Source organism: Olea europaea, unplaced genomic scaffold, assembly GCF_002742605.1.
Source record: "Olea europaea var. sylvestris unplaced genomic scaffold, O_europaea_v1 scaffold922, whole genome shotgun sequence".
NCBI classification, from domain to species: domain Eukaryota; kingdom Viridiplantae; phylum Streptophyta; class Magnoliopsida; order Lamiales; family Oleaceae; genus Olea; species Olea europaea.
Window position 1 is genome coordinate 83,007 of NW_019267704.1, and position 22,045 is coordinate 105,051.

At 34.0% G+C, this 22,045-nt stretch overlaps 2 protein-coding genes across 6 annotated transcripts; one reads left to right on the top strand and one right to left on the bottom strand.

Annotated features, from left to right (window-relative positions):
• The first annotated feature begins 2,061 nt into the window (after positions 1-2,061).
• On the top strand, positions 2,062-10,878 carry LOC111392362 (kinesin-like protein KIN-14L). 5 transcript variants are annotated; one of them, XM_023017697.1, is made up of 19 exons: positions 2,062-2,202; positions 2,489-2,580; positions 3,078-3,235; positions 3,358-3,504; positions 3,595-3,847; positions 4,391-4,482; positions 4,568-4,639; positions 5,893-5,964; positions 6,184-6,265; positions 6,677-6,772; positions 7,183-7,356; positions 7,438-7,544; positions 7,721-7,899; positions 8,042-8,206; positions 8,394-8,644; positions 9,053-9,216; positions 9,306-10,186; positions 10,317-10,483; positions 10,569-10,878. In XM_023017697.1, the coding sequence occupies exons 2-19, from the start codon at positions 2,511-2,513 to the stop codon at positions 10,643-10,645; spliced, it is 3,207 nt and encodes a 1,068-aa protein (XP_022873465.1). In that variant the 5' UTR covers positions 2,062-2,202; positions 2,489-2,510; the 3' UTR covers positions 10,646-10,878. The 5 variants fall into 5 exon arrangements, with proteins under 5 accessions (XP_022873465.1, XP_022873466.1, XP_022873467.1 ...); XM_023017698.1 differs by having other exon boundaries at positions 2,062-2,196; XM_023017699.1 differs by lacking the exon at positions 2,062-2,202 and adding an exon at positions 2,239-2,373 and having other exon boundaries at positions 10,317-10,465.
• Positions 10,879-19,281: 8,403 nt separating this feature from the next.
• LOC111392360 lies at positions 19,282-21,786 on the bottom strand. The gene is made up of 3 exons (XM_023017693.1): positions 21,345-21,786; positions 21,174-21,224; positions 19,282-20,817 (listed from the first exon to the last, which is right to left on the bottom strand). The coding sequence occupies exons 1-3, from the start codon at positions 21,571-21,573 to the stop codon at positions 19,511-19,513; spliced, it is 1,587 nt and encodes a 528-aa protein (XP_022873461.1). The 5' UTR covers positions 21,574-21,786; the 3' UTR covers positions 19,282-19,510.
• Between the last annotated feature and the right edge of the window lie 259 nt (positions 21,787-22,045).

Sequence of the window (22,045 nt, forward strand, 5' to 3'; positions counted from 1 at the left end):
TAAGACTTAAAAGTGATCAATAAATGAAATTGTTATGCCCTAATATCTATTCCATATTTGAAACATTAATTTGATCTTTATGTGTAATTTTGATACTTTCAATTAGTTAGAAATAGTTAGATCAAAATCACCAAATCACAATGATTTGTTTTCATCATATAGGAGTTAAAAGAATTTAATTAAGTATTAAAGTGTAGTCCTCGTGGAAATGATGATCTAGAGTCAAAGGTCCACTATATTATTTGTTACAATCTCTATACTTGTGATAGAAAAATCCAACAAGTTTTTAACGTCATTGCCAATGACTATTTACATTTAGTCTTAATTTACTTTTTTTCTTGACTATTATTTGATTAATTTATTATTTATAGATAAAATGTTTTCGTTGTATTCTCCCTTCTGAAGACGACGATCTAGAATCGTTTTATCAGAAGATAGAACGTACTTTCAACACAGATTCAACGAACAACAAAAATAGAAATATCTGATGGCTAACAAACAAAACATTTAGGATCCATTTGATTGTAAAAATGAAATTAGGGTGGAAAGAAAACGAATTTTGGGAAATTGAATTGCTTAGAAATTGTTTTATTGAGAATTGTCGATTATTGTGTTTGATCGGTATAATTTTTCACTTGAAAAATGTTGAAATAAAAGTGTCTTTTCGTATTCGTTTGACTTTATTTTCATGAAAATTGTCAATTTAAGGGACTTCCACCACTATCAAAATTTCAGGTGGATTCCTTTGCCACATACATTCAATATTCTTATCAAAAAGAGCGATACCGTAAAAGATATCTAGAATTTATGAATTAGACAACACAGCATCTAAATAGCTCCTTTGACCAAACAATTAGAATTATTTGCGAAACCACAAACACCTAGAGCACGTGCAATGACGGCCAGTCTATCATTCTATTTAAATTTGCCGAAGGTGTACATTCATAACCCATTTAGGGGGTTAATTGAAGATGTTCATCATTTACATGATAGCAAACAAAAACAGAATTGAAAAAACAAGGCTATCAAAATAAATAAATAAAATAAAAATAAGAAAGGTAAACGGGTGAATATGGATAGTACACACCTTAAATAACTATAACGATCAATACGATATTTTATAACGAAAGCGGTAATAATCAATAAGTTGGTAGTAAAAAAGAAATAATTTAAATAGTGCAATTTTTTTAAAAAAAAAATTATTCTTGACCTGGATTTTGAGTTATATAATTGCGTTTAGATTGATTATTGAATGAATTAGTGAAACTATGACAAATGATAAATGGATCTTCTTTCCATTATTCTTTTGTCCTTTTCTGGCCTATTAATGATCAAACTGATTTTCCAATGAAAAAATAGCGATGACTTCGATCACTTTTTCGATCGAGTTTGTCGCATAGAGTTTTGCTTAGTTCAATTTACCTAACTAGCGTGATTTACAGGTTATTGCGTCAGCCAGAGTATTTATCCAGTGCGCTCCAAAAGGTAGCGATTGCAGATTTCTCCGTCACCACAAAAAAAAATTAATAATAAAAAAAATAGTGATGACTTTGATTACAATTACTTTCTTGGTCACATTTTCTTCTTGAATTTCAATACAAAATATCCATACTTCTTGATTCTTTAATAAAACTTCAATTCAATGCAAGGTTCAAGTTATAATTTAAACCATGTTTGGTACCCATTTTTGTAAGCATGAGAATAAAAATATAGTCATTACAGGACTCACACAAGAAATAAAGAGTCAAATATGATGACTTGATGTGATGAATAACAATCATATTTTTCATTTTTATTATCAAAGAATGAGAATCAAACGAGAGCTTTACTTATTTTAGATTTTCATCTTAGAAGGTGGCACCAATGATTTCCATTTAAATTTGGAGCTAAAACGTTGTAATTTCCACGCCTAATTGCTTTCTATAAAAGTTAAAAAATCTAAAATTTCTGGGCTGTAATTATTATTGTGAAAAATAAATTTTATAACAAATCCCAAAATTACTGGCAGACACATATCTCGTAGTTGAACCCCGAGCCGAACCCAATGAAATCGACGATAAATATTAGGTAGGCGCGGAAAACTGAACGGTTTAGATCAACCTATTTGCAGTCCCCACTAATTGAATTCAAATTAGTAGAAGTAACGGCACGATTCCGGAGCCTTTGCCTCGGATCCGATTCTCATTTTCTCCACTGGTAAAGGTAAATGTCTTATTAATTAACAGAGAAGCCACTGTATTATTGTTCCATCATCTTAACTGAAAAAAGATTCCGATTAATTGGAAAACCATTTTGCCTTTTTTCACTCTCTCAAAATTTTAGGGTTTTGTTTTGTTTCTTCAGTGAAGCTTATGTCAAGAAAGATTTTCCAAAGTATGTTCTCGGTTTTGGTTATAATAAATATATGCTGTTTTTACGTGCTTTCGATTAAATTTGAGAGAAAAAGGATTAATGGGTTTCGAATATATTTTTTTTTTCTTGATTATAGATTACTAAAGATTTGAGTTTTAATGGAGGATCCAACAAGACAAGTGGGAGTGCATGAGTTGAACTTGGCTTCAAGAAAAGCTGAAGACGCAGGTTATTTTTTTATTCTACATTTTTTTTTCTTGGTGACGTTATTTATGGTAATCTCATTTCATCTCTCTTATACTGAATTCATAAACCAAGTTATTTTCAATAATGCTTTTTTTCTTTTTCCCGTGAATTCTGTGTTCTTAAAATTTATTTCATTAATTTTATTTACTTCAAAACAGAAGAGAGTATAATTGTAGTTTCTTTACTCTTTTGGTAGAAGAGTTAGGTTTTTTTATAAAATTTTTGATTACTTATTAATATTCAGATCTAATTTGAGCAAAGTTTGTATGTTTTATTTCTCTTTTGGAATTTAGAAGTTGTGTTTTTATAATCCATGCTTTATTCTAATTCTCTTGAGCATATTTGAGTACGTTAATGGAGGTGCGTCTTTCCCTTTATATTTATAATCCTTTTAATGGCTCTCCGACTTCTGAAAATTGATTATTATTATTATTATTATTATTTTAATTTTAATTTTTCTTTTTTTACTGAATTTGCAGCTCTGCGAAGGCATCAAGCTGCCTATTGGCTAGATTGCGTGGTGGGACCATTTGGAATATCTAGCCGCCCCTCGGAGAGAGAGTTCATTTCTTGCTTGAGAAATGGTTTAATCCTTTGCAATCTAATTAACAAGATTCAACCAGGTTCAGTTCCAAAGGTAATTTTTTACTTGTTGGGTACTTGAATGTGTACACATGAATGCTTGTTTAAGAAAGTTAAATACTGTAGGATTTGTTTATCTTGACTTCTGATTCTTTTGCATTACAAAATCGTAATTAGGTGGTGGACAGTAACTCACCTTCACAGTCTCTCCAGTGGGATTCGCAGCCATTAACAGCATATCAATATTTTGAGAATATTAGGAACTTTTTAGTAGCCGTGGAAGAACTAAAACTACCTGTTTTTGAAGCTTCTGTTTTTGAAAGGGTAAAATTTCAATGCCTTTTTTTTTGCTGCAATCACTTAATAAGTACACGAGTGCGAATTTATAAGCAGGCATACCTAATATCTTCACAGGAGAATTTGGAAGAGGGGTCATCGAAGGTAGCTGATTGCATTTTGGCTCTTAAGGCATTTCATGAGTGGAAGCAAATGACTGGTGGGAATGGAACTTACAAGCCACCCAGATCTCCTTTGATTACACATTCTGCTGGCAGGATTCATGCACGAACATCAGGAATGGTTACTTTTAATAGTTCTAGGCAACTAGATATGTCAGCAGGCTTGGATAAACCACTATCAACAGATGGTGAAATCCAAAAATTTGAAGGTAGTTTTATTATTTCATATTAAGAAGATCTACTTGTGTGATGTACATGCATGATTGAGAGCTATAATTGCAAATTTAATTCAAAGTGGTCATTTGAAAGAGTACTATAGGAGACAATCATTCTGCATTAACGAGGAATAGTATAGGCTGTAATAGTAATAGTAATATTTAGCATTGTTAAAACCATATTTATTTTGGTTGATTGTGTTTTATTGCTTTGGTGAACTATAATTTTGTTTTGGTGAAGGATAATTTGTCCGTCCTCATATTTCTAATGCTACTTTGTAGTCCTCATATTTCTAATGTTACTCCATCACAAAAGGGGTATGCCATTGGAAATTTCCCAGACCAATTTCATTTTCCAAGTAATAGGAGCATTTACCTCGAGCATCTTCTTAGCCGATAATCATCTTCAGTTAGAACTGTAAAGTGTATGCTTTTTGTTTATAACTTTTTGTAGTTTTAACTGGTAGTAAAAATTGGTAGTTCTTTGTTCACATGTTTTCTAATTTCTGGTGGATTAAAATTCATTTGGTTATGCAGATGTAATATTCAAGGCTCTTGCTGAACATATGGTAGATTCAAAGGAGAACATGGACAGTAATATACTTGCTTCCTTTCATAGTGGAAATGTGGTAATATTGAGTTTGATAGTTATTTTATGGGTTTATCAATTGGAACTCCAGAAATAATTGTCCTTACATTTTTATCGATTAACAGGATTCAGTCAAATTATTGACCAACATCTTCTCCAGTTGCTTGGAGGAAAAGTTTCAAAGAAAATTGCCTGAGGTAAGTTGGTTATTTAACAAAAACTGTTGCATTCTTTAATTCTCAAAATGCAGTTTCTAGAATACGCGAAATTTTCAAATCTTACTGTGGATTTTGAGAGAGCTTATCTCCAAAGTAACTAGATAAAATGTAAAAATGGGGGATATTCTGGAAGGATGCTTCCAGTTATTCTCAATAACGGCAGAGGCACGTCAGATTCGTGATTGTTAGTCCACAATTCCTAAGATTCATGCTGAGTTTTAACAGTTAGATAATACAACCGGACAAGGTTGCATTTGACAGGATAAGAACGTGCAACCGGAATTTCTTGATTCCTTTTTTAACAGTGAATTTAATCCAATTTGGTCGAGACAAAGCTTTCAAGAAATGAATAATTCATTTTACTTTTGTATCGCATTCTCTAAAATGCTGCATTCATGATGATTACACTTCAATGTTTTTTCAACAGCTGGTATATAACCAATTGATTTGGAAATAAATTTTTGAAAGATTTTTGTGCTCTAGTGAGATGAGATTGATGAAAATATTATTGATGTATCTTCAACCAGTTAAAACGGGGTCCATTGGATCATTTAAGAGAGACAAATTGCTCACCAGTGCATTCCACATTGTGCCTCTTGCAAAAGTGTCAAATCTTGAGGCAATTTATTCTTAATTTGTACACATGCTTTAGTGAGATGAGATATTCTCAATTTATTCTTAATTTGTACATATTCTTAATTTACTCTCACTTTGTTGGAGTCCATATACTTCTTAGAATTAATCTCAAGAACTATTGCAAATCCTTATCTGGTCAACTTCTTTTATTTGTCAAAATTGTTGATGCTCACTCTCAATATGCGGACTATTAACTACGAAATCATGGGGGTGGGATTTTCAGTTATACCAGCATTAATTTAAAAGGTTAAGTTACTGTGGACAAGGTCGAAGGCCATGCTCTCTATCCCATCAAAAAAAGAAAAATAATCCATGCTCTCTATCCCATCAAAAAAAGAAAAATAATCTTTCAAGGAGGTAATGGCTTTTCCATACATCTAGAGCAACGGCACAGGATCCTCTCAATTGCCTTATTCTGTTTGAAGTCTCTTACTGCCAACTTGCATGGATAATGCATAAAAGTGATGATTTTTTAATAGAAGTTAGATAAATCATATTATGGTGAACATAGGTGCATTCCATAAAAAATTGAACTTGATTTATATAATATACTATTCCAGTTCAATATGAACTTTGATGAATTATTTGATCCACAGTGTTGGAGGGCCGGCATGAACGGTAAGTGCAATCATCGGAATCTAGTTCGGCAGCAAGAAAGGGAACTTCTGGTAACCATCTTGTGCCTTTGTGTTAAGAGTTTTGATAATAGATTTTCTATCATGAAAAATGTGACAATATATGATTCTTTGAAAAATCCTTCTTTTTCTAGTGTCTTATCTAATAAGACAATTTTTTGTGTGCCTCCTTGGGGCATACATACATATCTTACTGTTTTCTGCACATGAAGATGAATGTAGAATTGACAATAATAGTTTTATTGCTTGCAGAATCTTAAGATGCTCCTATCAAGTACGAAGAAAGAGTTTGGAAGTCTGCAAACTCGTTTTCAAAGTGATTTGAAACAAATTGGTATGGTTTATGCTAAGGGACCTTAATCCCTAGCCCAATGTCAATCCCCATAAGTTAAATGAATCGTGTCTATAACATGAGTTATAAGCTGTCAGTATGGTTAGACTGTCATATGTTAGATGCTCTTTACATTTTAAAGAATTCTGTAGTCAAAATATCTTCCTGCGAATGACTTTTTCCTTCAAGAGAAGAATATCTCTCAGAAAAGAAGATAAAACATCTGCCTTGTTTGATCGATCGTTGAGGAAAAGCCACATATAGCATGTTCATATGATATAACATCTTTTACTTTCTCAAATTTAATAATTGGAAGGAGCAAATTGTTCTCTAATGAACTTTAACATGATAACCATGAAACTGACTGAACTTTGTACAATAACAAAAGAAATACTTTGCTTTGCATGATTTCAGGAGATCAAGTGCAGGAGATGTCTACTGCTGCTCTTGGATATCATAAAGTTGTAGAAGAGAACAGGAATTTGTACAACATGGTTCAAGATCTAAAGGGTTAGACTGAATGTTTTTCATTGTTTTCTTATTAGAATTCATAATATGTTTGTTTCAGAGTAGTTATAAGTAACATCTTTATAAATTTTTCAATATTTTATTTAGTGATGAGATACAACATAAACCGTCCGAAGAAATGCAATTGTGGGTGCTAGAGAGAAAAATAACCTTTATTATCTTATATGAACATGTATTGAGTATATATGAACATCATTAAGGATATGGAGCAATGACGAGTGTAGATGCAATGGCCATAGTTTTCGATCAGATACAATGTAGGTCTATCTAAGAAATTAAATGAAATGAAGATCCAGATCCTTCATACATAAAATATTTTTCCATAATTTCTATTCTTTGCATCACTAATCTATTTAGTTTAACTATTCTATAATTTTAAATTTTTTTATCAGGAAATATTCGAGTTTACTGCAGAATTAGACCCATCTTCAATGCTGGGGCAAAAAATGTGATAGATTATATCAGAGATGATGGATCTCTAGTGGTTGTAGACCATCTGAAACCACAAAAAGACAAAAGGAAGATTTTTCAATTCAATCACGTGTTTGGTCCTACTGCCACTCAATGTAATTAATTGATACCGTCTTCCATGTTAGAAAATCCTGGTCTTAGATTTTCATTTTGGATGAATCTATTTAATTTTTTAGGTGATGTATTTAAAGAAACTCGGCCACTTGTTAGATCTGTAATGGATGGTTACAACGTCTGCATTTTCGCTTATGGTCAAACTGGATCTGGGAAAACATATACTATGGTGAGTTTCTTTCTCATAGCAAACTGCACATGCTCAGTTTTTCCCTACTATAGAGGCATTTCTTGTTTGGTTTATGAATTTACTCTAAATTTATGTAGAAGAGCTAGTTTGATGTGAAGTGTGGTAAAATTAATTATTTGGAGGTATGTTCAGTAATCCGTTCTCTCTGTTAAAAGTGTGGTCCTGCAGGTGTATTGGCTAATGAATTGGGGATTAATTATTTGGCCGTTAATGATCTTTTTCAACTTACTGATGAAAGAAAGGACATAGTAGAATATAGAATTCAAGTCCAGATGGTCGAGATATATAACGAACAAGTTCGTGATCTTCTTGCTGAAGATTTGTCAGATACAAAATATCCTTTATATTTTGAATATCTGTATTCTACTTTATATTGTTTGTAGTTCATTTATATTAAAAAAAAAAGAACAAACAAATTTATTTTATGCAACTTAATATACATATATCCAAAGTGTTGATTTCTTAATTGCCAATAAATTAGAGATCCGTAGTTGTGCAAGTGATGACGGTTTGGTTCTTCCTAATGCTACTATGTGTCCTGTAAAGTCAACTACGGATGTCATCAACCTGATGAAACTCGGGGAAGGGAATCGTGTAGTTGGTTCCACTGCCATTAACAATCGAAGCAGTCGTTCACACAGGTCAATTTTTCTTCTACTTTATGTGCATATTCCGCATGCAGTACTAGAAATTATAATGAATAAAATTTTAGCTTATTTTCCTTTTCTAATATTATTCAGTACTTTTTATTCCTCCCTACAAAACATATCATATAGTTATTCATTGTTGTCCTCTCACACATTGACTGATAAAACACGGATTTTGCAGTGTGTTGACTGTACATGTACATGGCAAAGATGTATCTGGAAGCATACTTCGAAGTTGCCTCCATTTGGTGGATCTTGCAGGTAGCGAACGAGTTGATAAATCAGAAGTTACTGGTGATGGACTCAAAGAAGCGCAGCATATAAATAAGTCGCTTGCTTGTTTAGGAGATGTTATTGCAGCCTTGGCACAGAAGAACTCCCATATTCCTTACAGAAACAGCAAACTAACGTTACTTCTGCAGAATGCTTTAGGTAGTTTATAAAACTAATTCAACTCAACCTTTTCAGTCCCATATAATAGTTTCCTAGCTACTACACAAGTCATACTGGCGCCGATGATACATAAACACTTGATCATTATGCAATCCCCCCTTTATTTTCCGTACATTGTGATTACTGTAAGCTTATAAGGGGTACTTTTGGAACGCAGTATAAGGTAGCACGGGTAATACATTGAACAATATTTAATTTAATTTTTTTATTTTTTGGTTAATACTGTCTTCTAGTGTCTTTTTACTTTATCAAATGTGGCGTAAGTTATATTATATGAGTTAAAATGAAGTGGCAAGTGCAGGAGGATTGCACCAGGGAGAAGATGGTTCTTCACAAAATATATTTACATGTATGATATGTTCTGATTCTTGTTCTAATATGGAGCAGGAGGAAATGCAAAAACATTGATGTTCGCTCATGTGAGTCCAGATGGAGATTCTTTAGGAGAAACAATGAGTACTTTGAAATTTGCTCAGAGAGTGGCGACTGTTGAACTTGGTACAGCTCGTGTAAATAAAGAGAGTGCTGAGGTGCTAGAGCTTAAAGCACAGGTAAACTGGGACTTTTAATTTGAGAGGTTTAATTTGAAGTTAGGATAATATTTAAGCACACTATCATTGATTTGCTTAAACTTCTACAGATTGAGAATCTCAAAAAGGCACTGGCCAACAAGGAAACTGGGATTCCTCTGGTTAACTACTCAAAGGAGCCAGCAAGAACACCATGCGAGAAACCTAAACAAATGTCTGAGAGAACACCTGTTCGTCCAAGAAGGTTAAGTATTGAAAGCACTAACAACTTACCGCTACAGAAAGAGAATTATGACGACACAAGGGGATCCAAAACCCCTTTGGCGAAAATGCGTTCTCGAAGATCAAGTTTGGAAGGACCAAGGTACACAAAACAGGATTCTGAGCAGATTAAATTATCAGAAGTTGTAAGCAAGCTCCAGAAGCCAGAAACATGCTTACAAAAGCAAAGTCCAACCCAAGAACATAAATATAGTGGTGGATCTTTGGTGAACTCGACCAATCATAGGACTCCTAGGAGTCCAACAAGTTCTGCTTTCAAAGGTCAAGTGGTAAAAATCGTTGATACTACAATGAAGGCTCCATCTTTTCAAAATCCCAAAACACCCAAGCCAGAAGAGGTAATCAAGTTTGTGAAGCCAGAAGTAACATGCTTACAAAACAATAGTTACACACAAGAATATAAATATGGTGGATCTTTGATAGACTCAACACATCATAGGGCTCCTAGGAGTCCAACAAGTTCTGCTTTCAAAAGTCAATTGGTAAAAGTCGTCGATACTGCAATGAAGGATCCATCCTTACAAAATCTCAAAACACCGGAGCCACATGTGAGATCAAAGACTGGGGTCCAGAGATTGCAGCAAAATGAGATTTCCATCTATTCTGAAATCCAGACACCTTGCTCAACTAATATCACTCATGGAAAGGGATCTCAGATAAGGAAATCACTGCGGTCTATTGGCAAATTAATTAATGGGTCAGAGAAGAGGTATGCTATTGTATTGTACTGTGTAATCGTAAGTTGTTCTAAGTCTACTGTTCAACGTTGCACCAATTTTTGTCATTGCAAAATGTGATTGATTGAATAGTATCCTCAAGATGTTTAATGCAAAACACAGGAACCAACAGAAACCGACTGAAGCACTAACACCTTTCAATGGAAATAGCACCATGCATGATATGAAGTCACCCATACATTCCAATGCAAGGGCCCTCAGGAGACAGTCACTTACTGGCGTTCAACCATCCAGGAGATCTTCACTTGGAGGTGTTTTAACTGACTCTTGTAAGTGAAGTCATTTTCGACTTAGACTCAAAAATTTTATATATAATGTAACATGCGGTTAACACGAGAATTCATTCTTCTGCAGATGGAAATGAAAGTAGGAATGTAAAAACACCGCCTCCAGTTCGTGCTTCAGCAAAGTTAACAAAACGGTGGGTTTAGCCCATTTTAAGCTAGCTGAAAGGAGCTAACTTCTAGTTTTAGGACTCAATTTTGGAAAGTTCAAGAAAAGCCAATCTAGAAACTATTAAGTAGTCATTTGTACATACATCCGAGGGGAAAATGGATTCCTAGTCATATCTGGTTGGTTATTTCCAGATCAATAAATGACATGTTCTATCACAAATGTATGTTAATTCATACGAAAAATATTAATCAATGCCTTGTAGTTTTCATTGTTATGTGTTCATTTTTGACATGCTTTTGTCTAATCTGCTTACCAGATGAACTTTGTATTATTTCTTCAAATTTGTAGCGCCGCATATTGATATTGCCTTTTTTGAGTTCCACACGAGCATTATGGACGAGAGTAATTTATTTGTTCTATGGGAAAAATTAGGATGAGAAATGTGAATTTGTTCCTTCTTGGGATAGGAATAATCATTTGTTCTACAGAAAATCATGAAAATTCAAATAAAAGGGGGTGGGTAGGGGACATGTGAATGCTGAAATGCACTGTTTAATGCAGCATGTTGTCGATATGATTTGCTCAAAGCGCTTTCCTATTGAAGGAATTTGCTAGGTTAGCTTGGATTTGACTCGAGGCCCCTTAATAGTGGTCTGAGTCTAACCATAGGATATGTTCTAAGAAAACAATATCATGACATGACATGAAAGTGATTTCTCTTTATGGCAGTACTATCCTAATCAAAAGAGGTCTCCTATTGAAGGAATTAGTCAGGTTAGCTTGGATTTGGCTTGAGGCTCCTTCAATAGTGGCTTGAGTCCGACTATAGGATATGTTATATGAAAATATCATCATTACATGACATGAAAAGTAATTTCTCTTGATGGTAATACTATCCTAATTAGTCAATTAGGATAATGATGAGATTGTACAAAGTTCAAGCCTAAAGCTTAGATATCATCATGACTCCATCACAATCAAATTCTCCAATCAATCAAATCTCTTCAAATGGGTGGTGGCATTGTTGAGTGGGTCCAGCCCACTGCAGCCCATTAAAACCCACTTAAGCTGAATCTACTAAATTATTTTTAATTAGGTAAAAAACGTAGCTGAGAGGAATTGTTGGATATATATATATATATATATATATATATATATATATATATATATATATATACAATTCTGTGGCTTCCAAATTGTAAGAGAGAAAGATAAAGGCTTTTAATTGTATATATATATATATATATATACAATTCTGTGGCTTCCAAATTGTAAGAGAGAAAGATAAAGGCTTTTAATTGTGAGAGAGAAAAACAAAAGGCTACCATTAGAAAAGTCAATAAAGGCGGCTACAATTGAAGAAGAGAAAAATTGTCGCTGTGCATGAAGAAGAGGAAAATTTGAGGTTCCTGGGAAGAAATAAAATAATTGGAAGGGAAGCTATTCTTTCAATTTGGGTGTGGATTTTCACAAGTTATTTTTCTTCTCTATATAATACAAATTGGGATTTTCTCTAAATTGTATTTTTGATACTTCATATGTGTAGTATTCAAAGTGGATTTTCACAAGGTTAATCAATTTGGTGATTTGTGGTGAGATAAATTGTTATTTTAGAGATTGATTATTGTGGTAATTCCAATTTGTGGAGAATTCAAGTTTTTGAGCTTAAACTTGAATATTGTAATCTATATATTAATTATTATAGTGGATTTTGGCCGGAGTTGCCCGGTGATTTTTTCCTCTACACCGGAGGGTTTTTTCTACGTAAAAATTTGATGTTGCATTTTCTTATTTTTGCTTTGATTATTTATTTGCATATTTAATTGTTCTAGTTAATTGCTTGGATTGGTAAAATTATTTTTGAAATAATTAAAATTGCCCAACAAAGTGGTATCAGAGCTCAGGTTGTGTGGGTGTAATTTTATTAAGGAATAAATGGAGAATACTTCTGGCATTATGATTAAACTGTCGGCTTCAAATTATTCTATTTGGAAACCTATAATGGAGGATATCATGTATTGTAAAGATTTACATGAACCTATTGAAGGTGATAGTGCTAAACCAAGCAATGTGAGTGACGGTGATTGGAACAGGAAAGCCATTAGATATATTAGACAGTGGGTTGACATTGATGTATTCCATCATATATCTTAAGAGACAAATGCACATAGTCTTTGGGAAAATTTTGAGAGTCTCTATAAAAGAATGACCGCTCAAAATAAAGCATTTGCTATTAGAAAGCTCATGAATCTGAAGCTAAAGGAGGGGAAATCAGTTGCTGAGCATTTGAGTGAATTCCAAGACTTGATAAATCAATTGATCACAATGAAAATAATGCTAGATGATGAGAAGTAAGCATTATTACTTTTGAGTTCATTGCCTGATAGTTGGAAGAAGTTGGTGGTATCACTTAGTAACTCTGCTCCGAATGATGTGCTTAAACTTAATCTAGTTAAAGACAGTTTATTTAATGAAGAAATAAGAAGGAAATATTTGGGTAAGAATGATGCACAGACTCTTATTACATAGAACAGAGGTAGGAGTAAAAGCAGAGGTTCTAAGGAACTTGGTAACTTCAAAAGTCAGTCAAAAACAAGAGGAAAGGTCAAATGCTTTTATTGTGATAAAGAGGGTCATATAAAGAAGCATTGCATGGCTTGGAAGAATAAATTGAAAGAGGAGAAAAATCAGAAAAAGACTAATCAAAATACAGCAGCTAGCGCTTTAGAAGAAGTAGTAGTGGCAATTTTTCCGCTGAAGATGAGCAATGTTGTCATGTTGCAGATTCATTTATTGAATGGGTTATTGACTCAGTAGCTTCTTACCATGTTACTCCAAGTCGGGAGTTCTTCACTTCATACAAATCAGATAACTTTGGCACGGTGAAAATGGGTAATGACAGTTTTGCCAGTATTGCGGGAATTGGTGATATCTGTCTTCAGACAAATATTGGATGTAGCTTGACATTGAAGAACGTGCGACATGTTCCTGACATGCGCCTAAATTTGTTATCTACACATGCCTTTGATAAAGTAGGGTATGACAGTTATTTTGGCAGTGGAAAATGAAAATTGACAAAAGGGTCGATGGTATTCGCTAGAGGAAGGTTTGTTGCACACTTTATAAGACATAAGTAAAAGTGTGTAGTGAAACGGTAAATGCAACTGAAAGTGACTTTTCACTAGATTTGTGGTATAAGCGGTTAGCTCACATGAGCGAGAAAGGATTACAGATTTTGGCAAAGAAGTCTCTCATTCCTTTTACAAAAGGTACATCTTGAAACTCTTGTTATTATTGTTTATTTGGTAAACAACATAGAGTATCCTTTCAAAAATCATTTAGTAGAAAATCTAATATTTTAGATTTGATTTATTCTATGTGTGTGGTCCCATTGAGGTGGAGTCCATAGGTGGTAATAAATATTTTCTTATTTTTATTGATGATATTTCATGAAAGTTGTGGATGTTCTTTTTGAGATCAAAAGACCAGATTTTATCAGTACTTCAAAGAGTTTCATGCCCAAAAAGAACAAGAAAGTGGAAAGCTTTTAAAATGTCTCCAAACTGATAACGGAGGGGAATATACATCTAAAGTGCTTAAAGATTATTGCTCAGAACACAATATTAGACATGAAAAGACAGTTCCTAGTACCCCACAGCACAACGATTTTGTAGAGAGAATGAACCGTTCCATTGTAGAAAAGGTCAGAAGTATGTTAAGGATGGCTGGGTTACCTAAGTCATTCTGGGGTGAAGTAGTTTGAACAGCGTGCTACCTAATCAATCGGTCTCCATCAACTCCTATGGATTTTGAGATTCCAGAAAAATTGAAAAAAGGAAAAGATATTTCTTATTCTCACTTGAAGGTTTTTTGGTGCAAAGTATTTGCACATGTGATGTGGCTAAGGAACAACGGTTGAAGTTAGATAGTAAAGCTAGTCCTTACATTTTTGTTGGCTACGGAGATGCAGAATTTGGATATAGATTATGGGATCTAGAAAAGAAGAAAGTATTCAAAAGAAGAGATTTAATTTTTTATGAAAATCAAAAGTTGGCAGTGTTGAAAAATCTGGGAATCAAAGACATGTTATTGAGGATGTCACGGACTTATACCTGTCTCTTTGCCTTCAGATAGTTCCACTCAGGGGGGAGAGACACACGTCGACAATCATACTGATGAGCCAGTAAGGGTTGACGATGATGATTTAGAGGATGTTGAGCAGGGGGAGCAGTCTACTATATTAGATGCTCAGATTAGAAGATCTACCAGGGAACATCGTCAATCAACTAGGTATCCAGTATCAGATTATGTGTTGGTAACTGATGAAGGAGAGCTAGAATGTTTTCAAGAGGTAGAATCTCATAAAGACAAACAAAGCTGCGTAAAGGTTATACAGAAAGAAATGAATTTTTTGCAGAAGAATAACAATTATGAGCTAGCAGAGCTTCCTGAAGGTAAAAAAACATTGAAAAATAATTGGGTATTTTCAAGCTGAAGAAAGATGGTGAAAAGCTAGTGAAGTATGAAACTCGATTGGTGGAAAAAGGCTTCGATCAGAAGAAAGTGATTGACTTTGATGAGATATTCTCTCACGTCGTCAAAATGTCTTCTATTCAAGTAGTTTTGGATTTAGTGACTAGTTTGGATCTTGTGCTTGAGCAGTTAGATGTTAGTATCGCCTTTCTCCATGGTGATTTGGAGAAAGAAATCTACATGGTTCAGTCAGAGAGATTTGAAGTAAGAGGAAAAGAGTATATAGTTTGCAAGTTGTAAAAGAGTTTGTATGGGTTGAAACAGGCTCTAAGACAGTGGTATAAGAAATTTGATTCCTTTATGGTGGTTCATGGTTATAACAGGACAGATGCAGATCATTGTATTTATATTGGTGAATTTCATGGTAGTAACTTCATTATCATTTTACTATATATAGATGATATGTTGATAGTGGGACAGGTTGTTCAGTTAATTCGCAGTTTGAAAAAAGATCTGTTCAAGTTGTTTGACATGAAAAATCTTGGACCAGTAAGGCAAATTTTGGGAATGCATATTTGTCATGATAGGAAAGCTAGAAAGTTATGGTTATCATAAGAGAAATATGTATAGAGAGTGTTGGAAAGGTTTAACATGAACCTTTTGGGATACCACTTGGTAGTCACTTCAAATTGAATAAGGTGACTTGTCTTTCTAAGGAGAAAGATAAAGAAAGAATGGCAAAGATTTCTTACTCCTTTGCGGTTGGGAGTCTAATGTATGTCATGGTTTGTACACAGCCAAATATTGCTCATGCAGTTGGGATAGTCAGGAGGTTTCTTGTTAATTTCGGTAAAGATCATTGAGAGGCAGTGAAATGGATCTTTAGATACCTAAGAGGTACTTCTAAGACGTGCTTGACATTTGAAGGTTCAAAACCAATTTTGGAGGGCTTTACAGATGCAGATATGGATGATGATCTTGATGGTAGAAAATCAATTTCAGGATATTTGATTACTTTTGCAGGGGGAGCTGTCTCATGGCAGTCAAAATTACAAAAGTGTGTTGTCTTATCTACAACTGATGCTGAGTATATTGCAGCAACTAAAGCAGTGAAAGAAATGCTTTGGATGAAACGATTTCTCCAAGATTTGGGTTTGAAGCAAGATGTGTATGTAGTCAATTATGACAGTCAGAGTGCATTAGACTTGAGCAAGAATGCTACTTATCATTCTCGGACGAAGCACATTGATGTGAGATATTATTGGCTACAACAGGTAGTAGCAGAACAATTGATATTGTTAGAAAAGATTCATACAGAGAAGAATCCAGTTGATATGATGACAAAGGTTGTGACCAGAGAAAATCTTGAGCTTTGTGCCGAACTGGCCGGCATGGATTCTAACTAATTTGTTATAGGGTAGTCTCCTTCCTCAATGGGCTGGAGAGAGAGATTATTGAGTGGGTCCAGCCCATTGCAGCCCATTAAAACCCATTTAAGCCCAATCTGCTAAATTATCTTTAATTAATTTAAAAACATAGCTGAGAGGAATTGTTGCTGAAGTAAAAAACGGTGGCTATATATATATATATATATATATATATATGTATAATTAAGACTTGGGGTCCATCTTAATAAGGTTGACCTTATTAAGGTGGAACTCCAAGTCTTAACATGTTATCAAGCCCATTAAGTTTCAACTAACAATTCGATCCAGTTAAGACTCTAAAAATGAGCACACGAATTTCAAGATTGATGTGCTCAACTGAGCCTCCATCTTATGGAGGCATATTAAGTGATAAAAATTTTACATCGATTAAATATCGAAATAATTACCGACTTAAAAAGATTTTAGATTACTCCTTTTAATAAGGTTGACCTTTATATATATATATATACATCTCTCTCTCGGTAGCATTGTGAGACGCGTGAGAGAGAGACACAATTCTGTGGCTTCCAAATTGTAAGAGAGAGAAAGACAAAAACTTTTAATTGTGTGAGAGAAAAACAAAAGGCTACCATTAGAAAAGTCAACAAAGGCGGCTACAATTGAAGAAAAGAAAAACCCTGCTGTGCGTGAAGAAGAGGAAAACTGAGGTTGCTGGGAAGAAAAATAATAATTGGAAGGGAAGCTATTCTTTCAATTTTGGTGTGGATTCACACAGGTTATTTTTCTTCTCTATATAATACAAATTGAAATTTTCTTTAAGTTGTATTTTTGGTACTTCATATGTGTACCATTCAAAATGGTTTCTTACAAGATTAATCAATTTGGCGATTTGTGGTGAGATAAATTATTGTCTTAGGGATTGGTTATTGTGGTAATTTCAATTTGTGGAAAATTCAAGTTTTGGGGGGCATAAATTTAAATATTGTAATCTATATATTAATTATTATAGTGGATTTTGGTCGGAGTTGTCCTATGGTTTTTTCCTCTACACTGGAGGATTTTTTCCACGTAAAAATTTGGTATTGCGTTTTTTTTTCATTTTTTCTTGGATTATTTATTTGCATAATTAATTGTTCTAGTTAATTGCTTGGATAAGTAAAATTATTCTTGCAATAATTGAAATGGCCCAACAAGCACATAGTCCTAAGTTATAACACTACAACTAGACATGAATAGGATGACAAGCTCAAGCCCAAAAGCCTCTATAATGGGGTGAAGGGAAACTGAAAAAGGGGATCGAACCAAGAAATCTCTTTATACTATTATACAAAATTCAGTAATCTTGTGTCTTTATTCTACTTGGTTTCTAGCATTATAACATCATTACTTTATGTAAATTCATATTAGTTGATCAATAAATGTCACATCATTTCTTACCATCAACAGGCAAATATTTCGTCGTGTAAAAGTATTAAGTAGATCACCGCCCACAGGAGGATACATTGTAGTCAAAATAGAAAAAGAAATAATAATAATAATAATAATAATATTAATATGAAAATGTTTTATTAATACAATAAATTTTGTTTTTAAAATTTTTAATGTAAATCACATCATTTTTATGAATATGAGCCTCATTATTTTAGCACACTGCATGCTCCAAAAATGTAGTTGAAGTCATTAGCATTTAAAGTTTGTTTAACAATTTTTTGGGAGAGTGACAAAGCAACAAATTTAATATTATAGATACAATCTTCTATATAAAATCACATATTTGAAATGCTTCAACCATACAACTCAAATTCAAACTTAGGGTTGACTAATTAGGACATTATTATTTGTCCATAGATCCGATTTAGTCACTTAGAAACCATGTGAGTTGCAATCGAATGATTTTGACCAATGGAAATTGGGATGAAGTAATTTTCTCAGAAGTTGAATCTAGCCACAATTTTTTTATAGGATAATTAATGTTATCAGTCACGTTATATATATATATATATATATAAAGCATCATACAAGCATGTGCAGATTAAGAAAACATGTGCAATAATATACCATTTAAATTGTTTATTAAACTTGCATAAGAATCAGCAGATCTTTTCCGGAGATTACAATAAAGAATCATATTACACAAATATAATTGTTGACATGCGGAATGACCGAACACTCTTACCTTGGGGTTCGGGCATTATTTTATTCACGAGGAGTCCACGCTCCATGTGACGGTCGGTCACCAAAATTCGGATACTTTGACATTTTCCTACAATAAATTGGGTAAAACTCCCCCCATAAAGTGACAGTTTTTGCAGGCTCAAGTTATCGGTAAATCTTCGAACAATGCTTATAATTTCAATGGATTATGAGTTTGGTTAGACTTATAATATACTTTTTTAAGTATTTTTTCCTTTTTACTTAAGTGCTAAACGTGCTCGAAGTAGTCGCTCTTGTCTAAACTTCACTAACGAAGCAAAGGTTGTTAAGGAATAAATGCCATATCGAATAAAAATGAAAAATATAGACCAACTTTGGACTACTCTTACCAAGATAAAATGGAACTACAAATTTTAATATGATATTAGAGTCCACTAAACTCCACGAATAATTCGATTCGATTAAGATTAAATTATAGCACAGGTTTCAAGATTAGTCTACTCAAACTAATCACTATCTTGTGGAAGCACATTAAGGGATAAATCCCATACCAAATAAAGATGAAAAATATAAACTAACTTATAAAAAATTGTGCTACTCTTCTTAACAAGGTTAAATTTTTAAGATAATATCCGAAGTCTTAATAAAGGCTTATATCAAACACAAGAAAATTAACAGAATTTTTATTTTTTTTTCCCCTTTTTTTCCCAACATCTTCTTTATGTACCACAAGAAGCTTACTGTTTTTCTACTTGATATACAAAATGACAATTCACTACACTAGTCTCTACAATCATATTCTTTCCTTTTGTGCTTGCTGATATACAAATATCGGATAACCCAAAAGAAATTTGTCACAAAATAATGTTCGAAAAGGAGCTAAAGTTACTGTGATTGACGATGCAAACTCTTCTTCTTTTGAGCAATGGAGTAGTAGTACACGCGCAGCAAGCGCTTACGGAACCTTCCTAGATTCAGCCTCACAGTTTGACGGTCGAGATAGATCTTCTTTGTGAATTCCCATCCCCTGTCATTCACACTCTGTGGATCGATTAAAACGGGATCATATTTGTCATAATCATCGTACAACGAGCTTTCCATCGGAAGGATTTTGTAGCCAATGTACCTCAAACCAAATTTCACTGCTGGTTCCCCGTAATAAGTTTCTGCTGCCCAATCTGTGCCAAGAGGAATGACCTGAATGAGAACAGAACCCGGCTTCATAAAGAGAAAGTGAGTCATGGCAGCACCATGGACTCCAATCATAACATCACTTGAATTAAGAACTCGGTAAGTTTTTGCAAGTTCTGATGTCCTTTGAGGCCTTAATACTTCAACCACAAACCCGATATCCTCTGCCATTTTGACCAGCAAATCTTCGTTGTTAATCGCTCTTGAACCATTCCGAGAAACTATAACCAGTTTAGGCCTCTTTGATTCTTGTTTCTCTTTTATTGTATCTATCAGATTATCTGATGATGGGGATAGAGCAGATTTCTCTGTTTTCAACTGAGCTTCACCCTCCTCCTCTTGAATGAGACCTCTAATTCGAGGCCAGTATGCCTGGTTTAGTAGTTCTCGGAAGTCTCTTATAGTCTTATTCCCTTCCATCGATGAAGAATTAACAGTGAGCTCATCGTGGATTCTTAAGCCAACAATAGCTTCCGGGAAGCAATGAATTCGTTTATCTCCACTAAAATCTATGGCCGGAAAATCAGAGAGCTGAGACAGTATGTCACCATACTTCATGATCCACCAGTTATGATATTCAAGAATGACAAAAACAACCTTCTTGTTCAGATGCTGAGAAGTAATGTACAGAGGCAAAATCCCATCATTAAATTCGTGGTAAAGATTACCCGTAAAGCCTCCCGTAGAAAAGAACACAGCTGTGACATTGTGCTGGACATCGCACCGGTGATGGATGCTGGATTCTTTTCCTTTTACTTTGAGGTTTAACTCATCAATAGTGGCCATTACACTGGTTTCCCATTTCCTAGAATAGGGCTTGATCTTTTCCTGCTGAATAACTTCTAGCTCGTCATTTTCACCATCAGATGGGGCCGAAACAAAATCATTCACTCCATTGTTTCTATAGAGGAAGATAGAAGAGGAGGCAGAGTGAGTTCTCACATCCCCTTTCATTATGCATATATCTGACCTCATGCTGCTTCTATCACAACAAATAGTTCCTGCATTTGGAAAAATCATGTCATAAATTCAGAATTAAATAGGAAAAAGCTATCTACCCATTTCTCCAAAATTCTTATCGTTTTAATAGTATCTAAATATGCTAGAATAGTCAAGGAAACAATAAGAACAGCAAAATATATCCAAACTTAGGCATTAATTGAAAGAAAAAGCTAGTAATTATTCCATAGCCCACTTGATTGAAGATACATATAAATGTTATGATTTATGCCTACCCCACAATTATCAGGCTCCCAAAGATTTCCCCAACCCTTACCCCACCCCAACCGCACCCCACCCCACCCATACAGAAAAACAGAGAGAAAATAAAATATATGAGGGTTTTGAGCATACTAACCATTAGGAACAGAGGAACATAAACCATTTCCATCTGGTTCAGAACCAAGCCCTTCATCATCAAACCGAAAAGGATCAGCAAAGCCACACAAAACAAAAACTATAAATAAACTAAGAAGTATTATAAAAAAAAGAAAAAAAAGCGAAGAAAAAAATAGGAAATAGGGCTTACAAAATACTGAGAAGTTGGAGTTTGAGGACAGGATCTGAGGTGCCAAAATCAAGCTGCAAGATAAGAGAGATAGAACAGCGAAATATAAAAGCTTGGGACTTGGCTTCTTATTGCAGTAACCAGAGTTTCCACATATCGAACGGAGGTAGGACTCTTCGTCATCATGAACCACGTGTTCTTTGTTTTTCTTCCAGTGATTATACAGATTGTATCTCTGGTATTTCACCATTCTTCACGCAACCTTAACAAGCTTTAGAGAGAAAGAACTCCAGAGAGAGAGAGAGATTATGGCGTAAAAGAGAGAACTTTGGGTTAGATAAAGAGAGGAATAAAGGGTATGGCTGGTTTGCTTGCGGTTTGGTATTTTTGCCTGATTTGCCATTGCTCTGCCTCTGTTTATTGGTTAAATGAGAGAGGAGTGGGGGGAATATCTACATGAAGTTTAGGGGGCCCAAAAATAAGCCTGTTCAGTTAATAAAAAATATGTAAATAAATAAAGAAATGATAATTATTTGACCTAACTCGATCTCGAATTAAAAAAAAATTAATTTTTTTTTATTATGTTATTCATAACTATTTAATTTTCTTATTCAATATGCAACATTGGAAATGAAGAGTCAGGGTACCCCACAACTTATAAGCAATTTCAAACATGCTGCTTGTATTAGTAATACTGCCAACGCCAAAAACTTGGTAAGTTT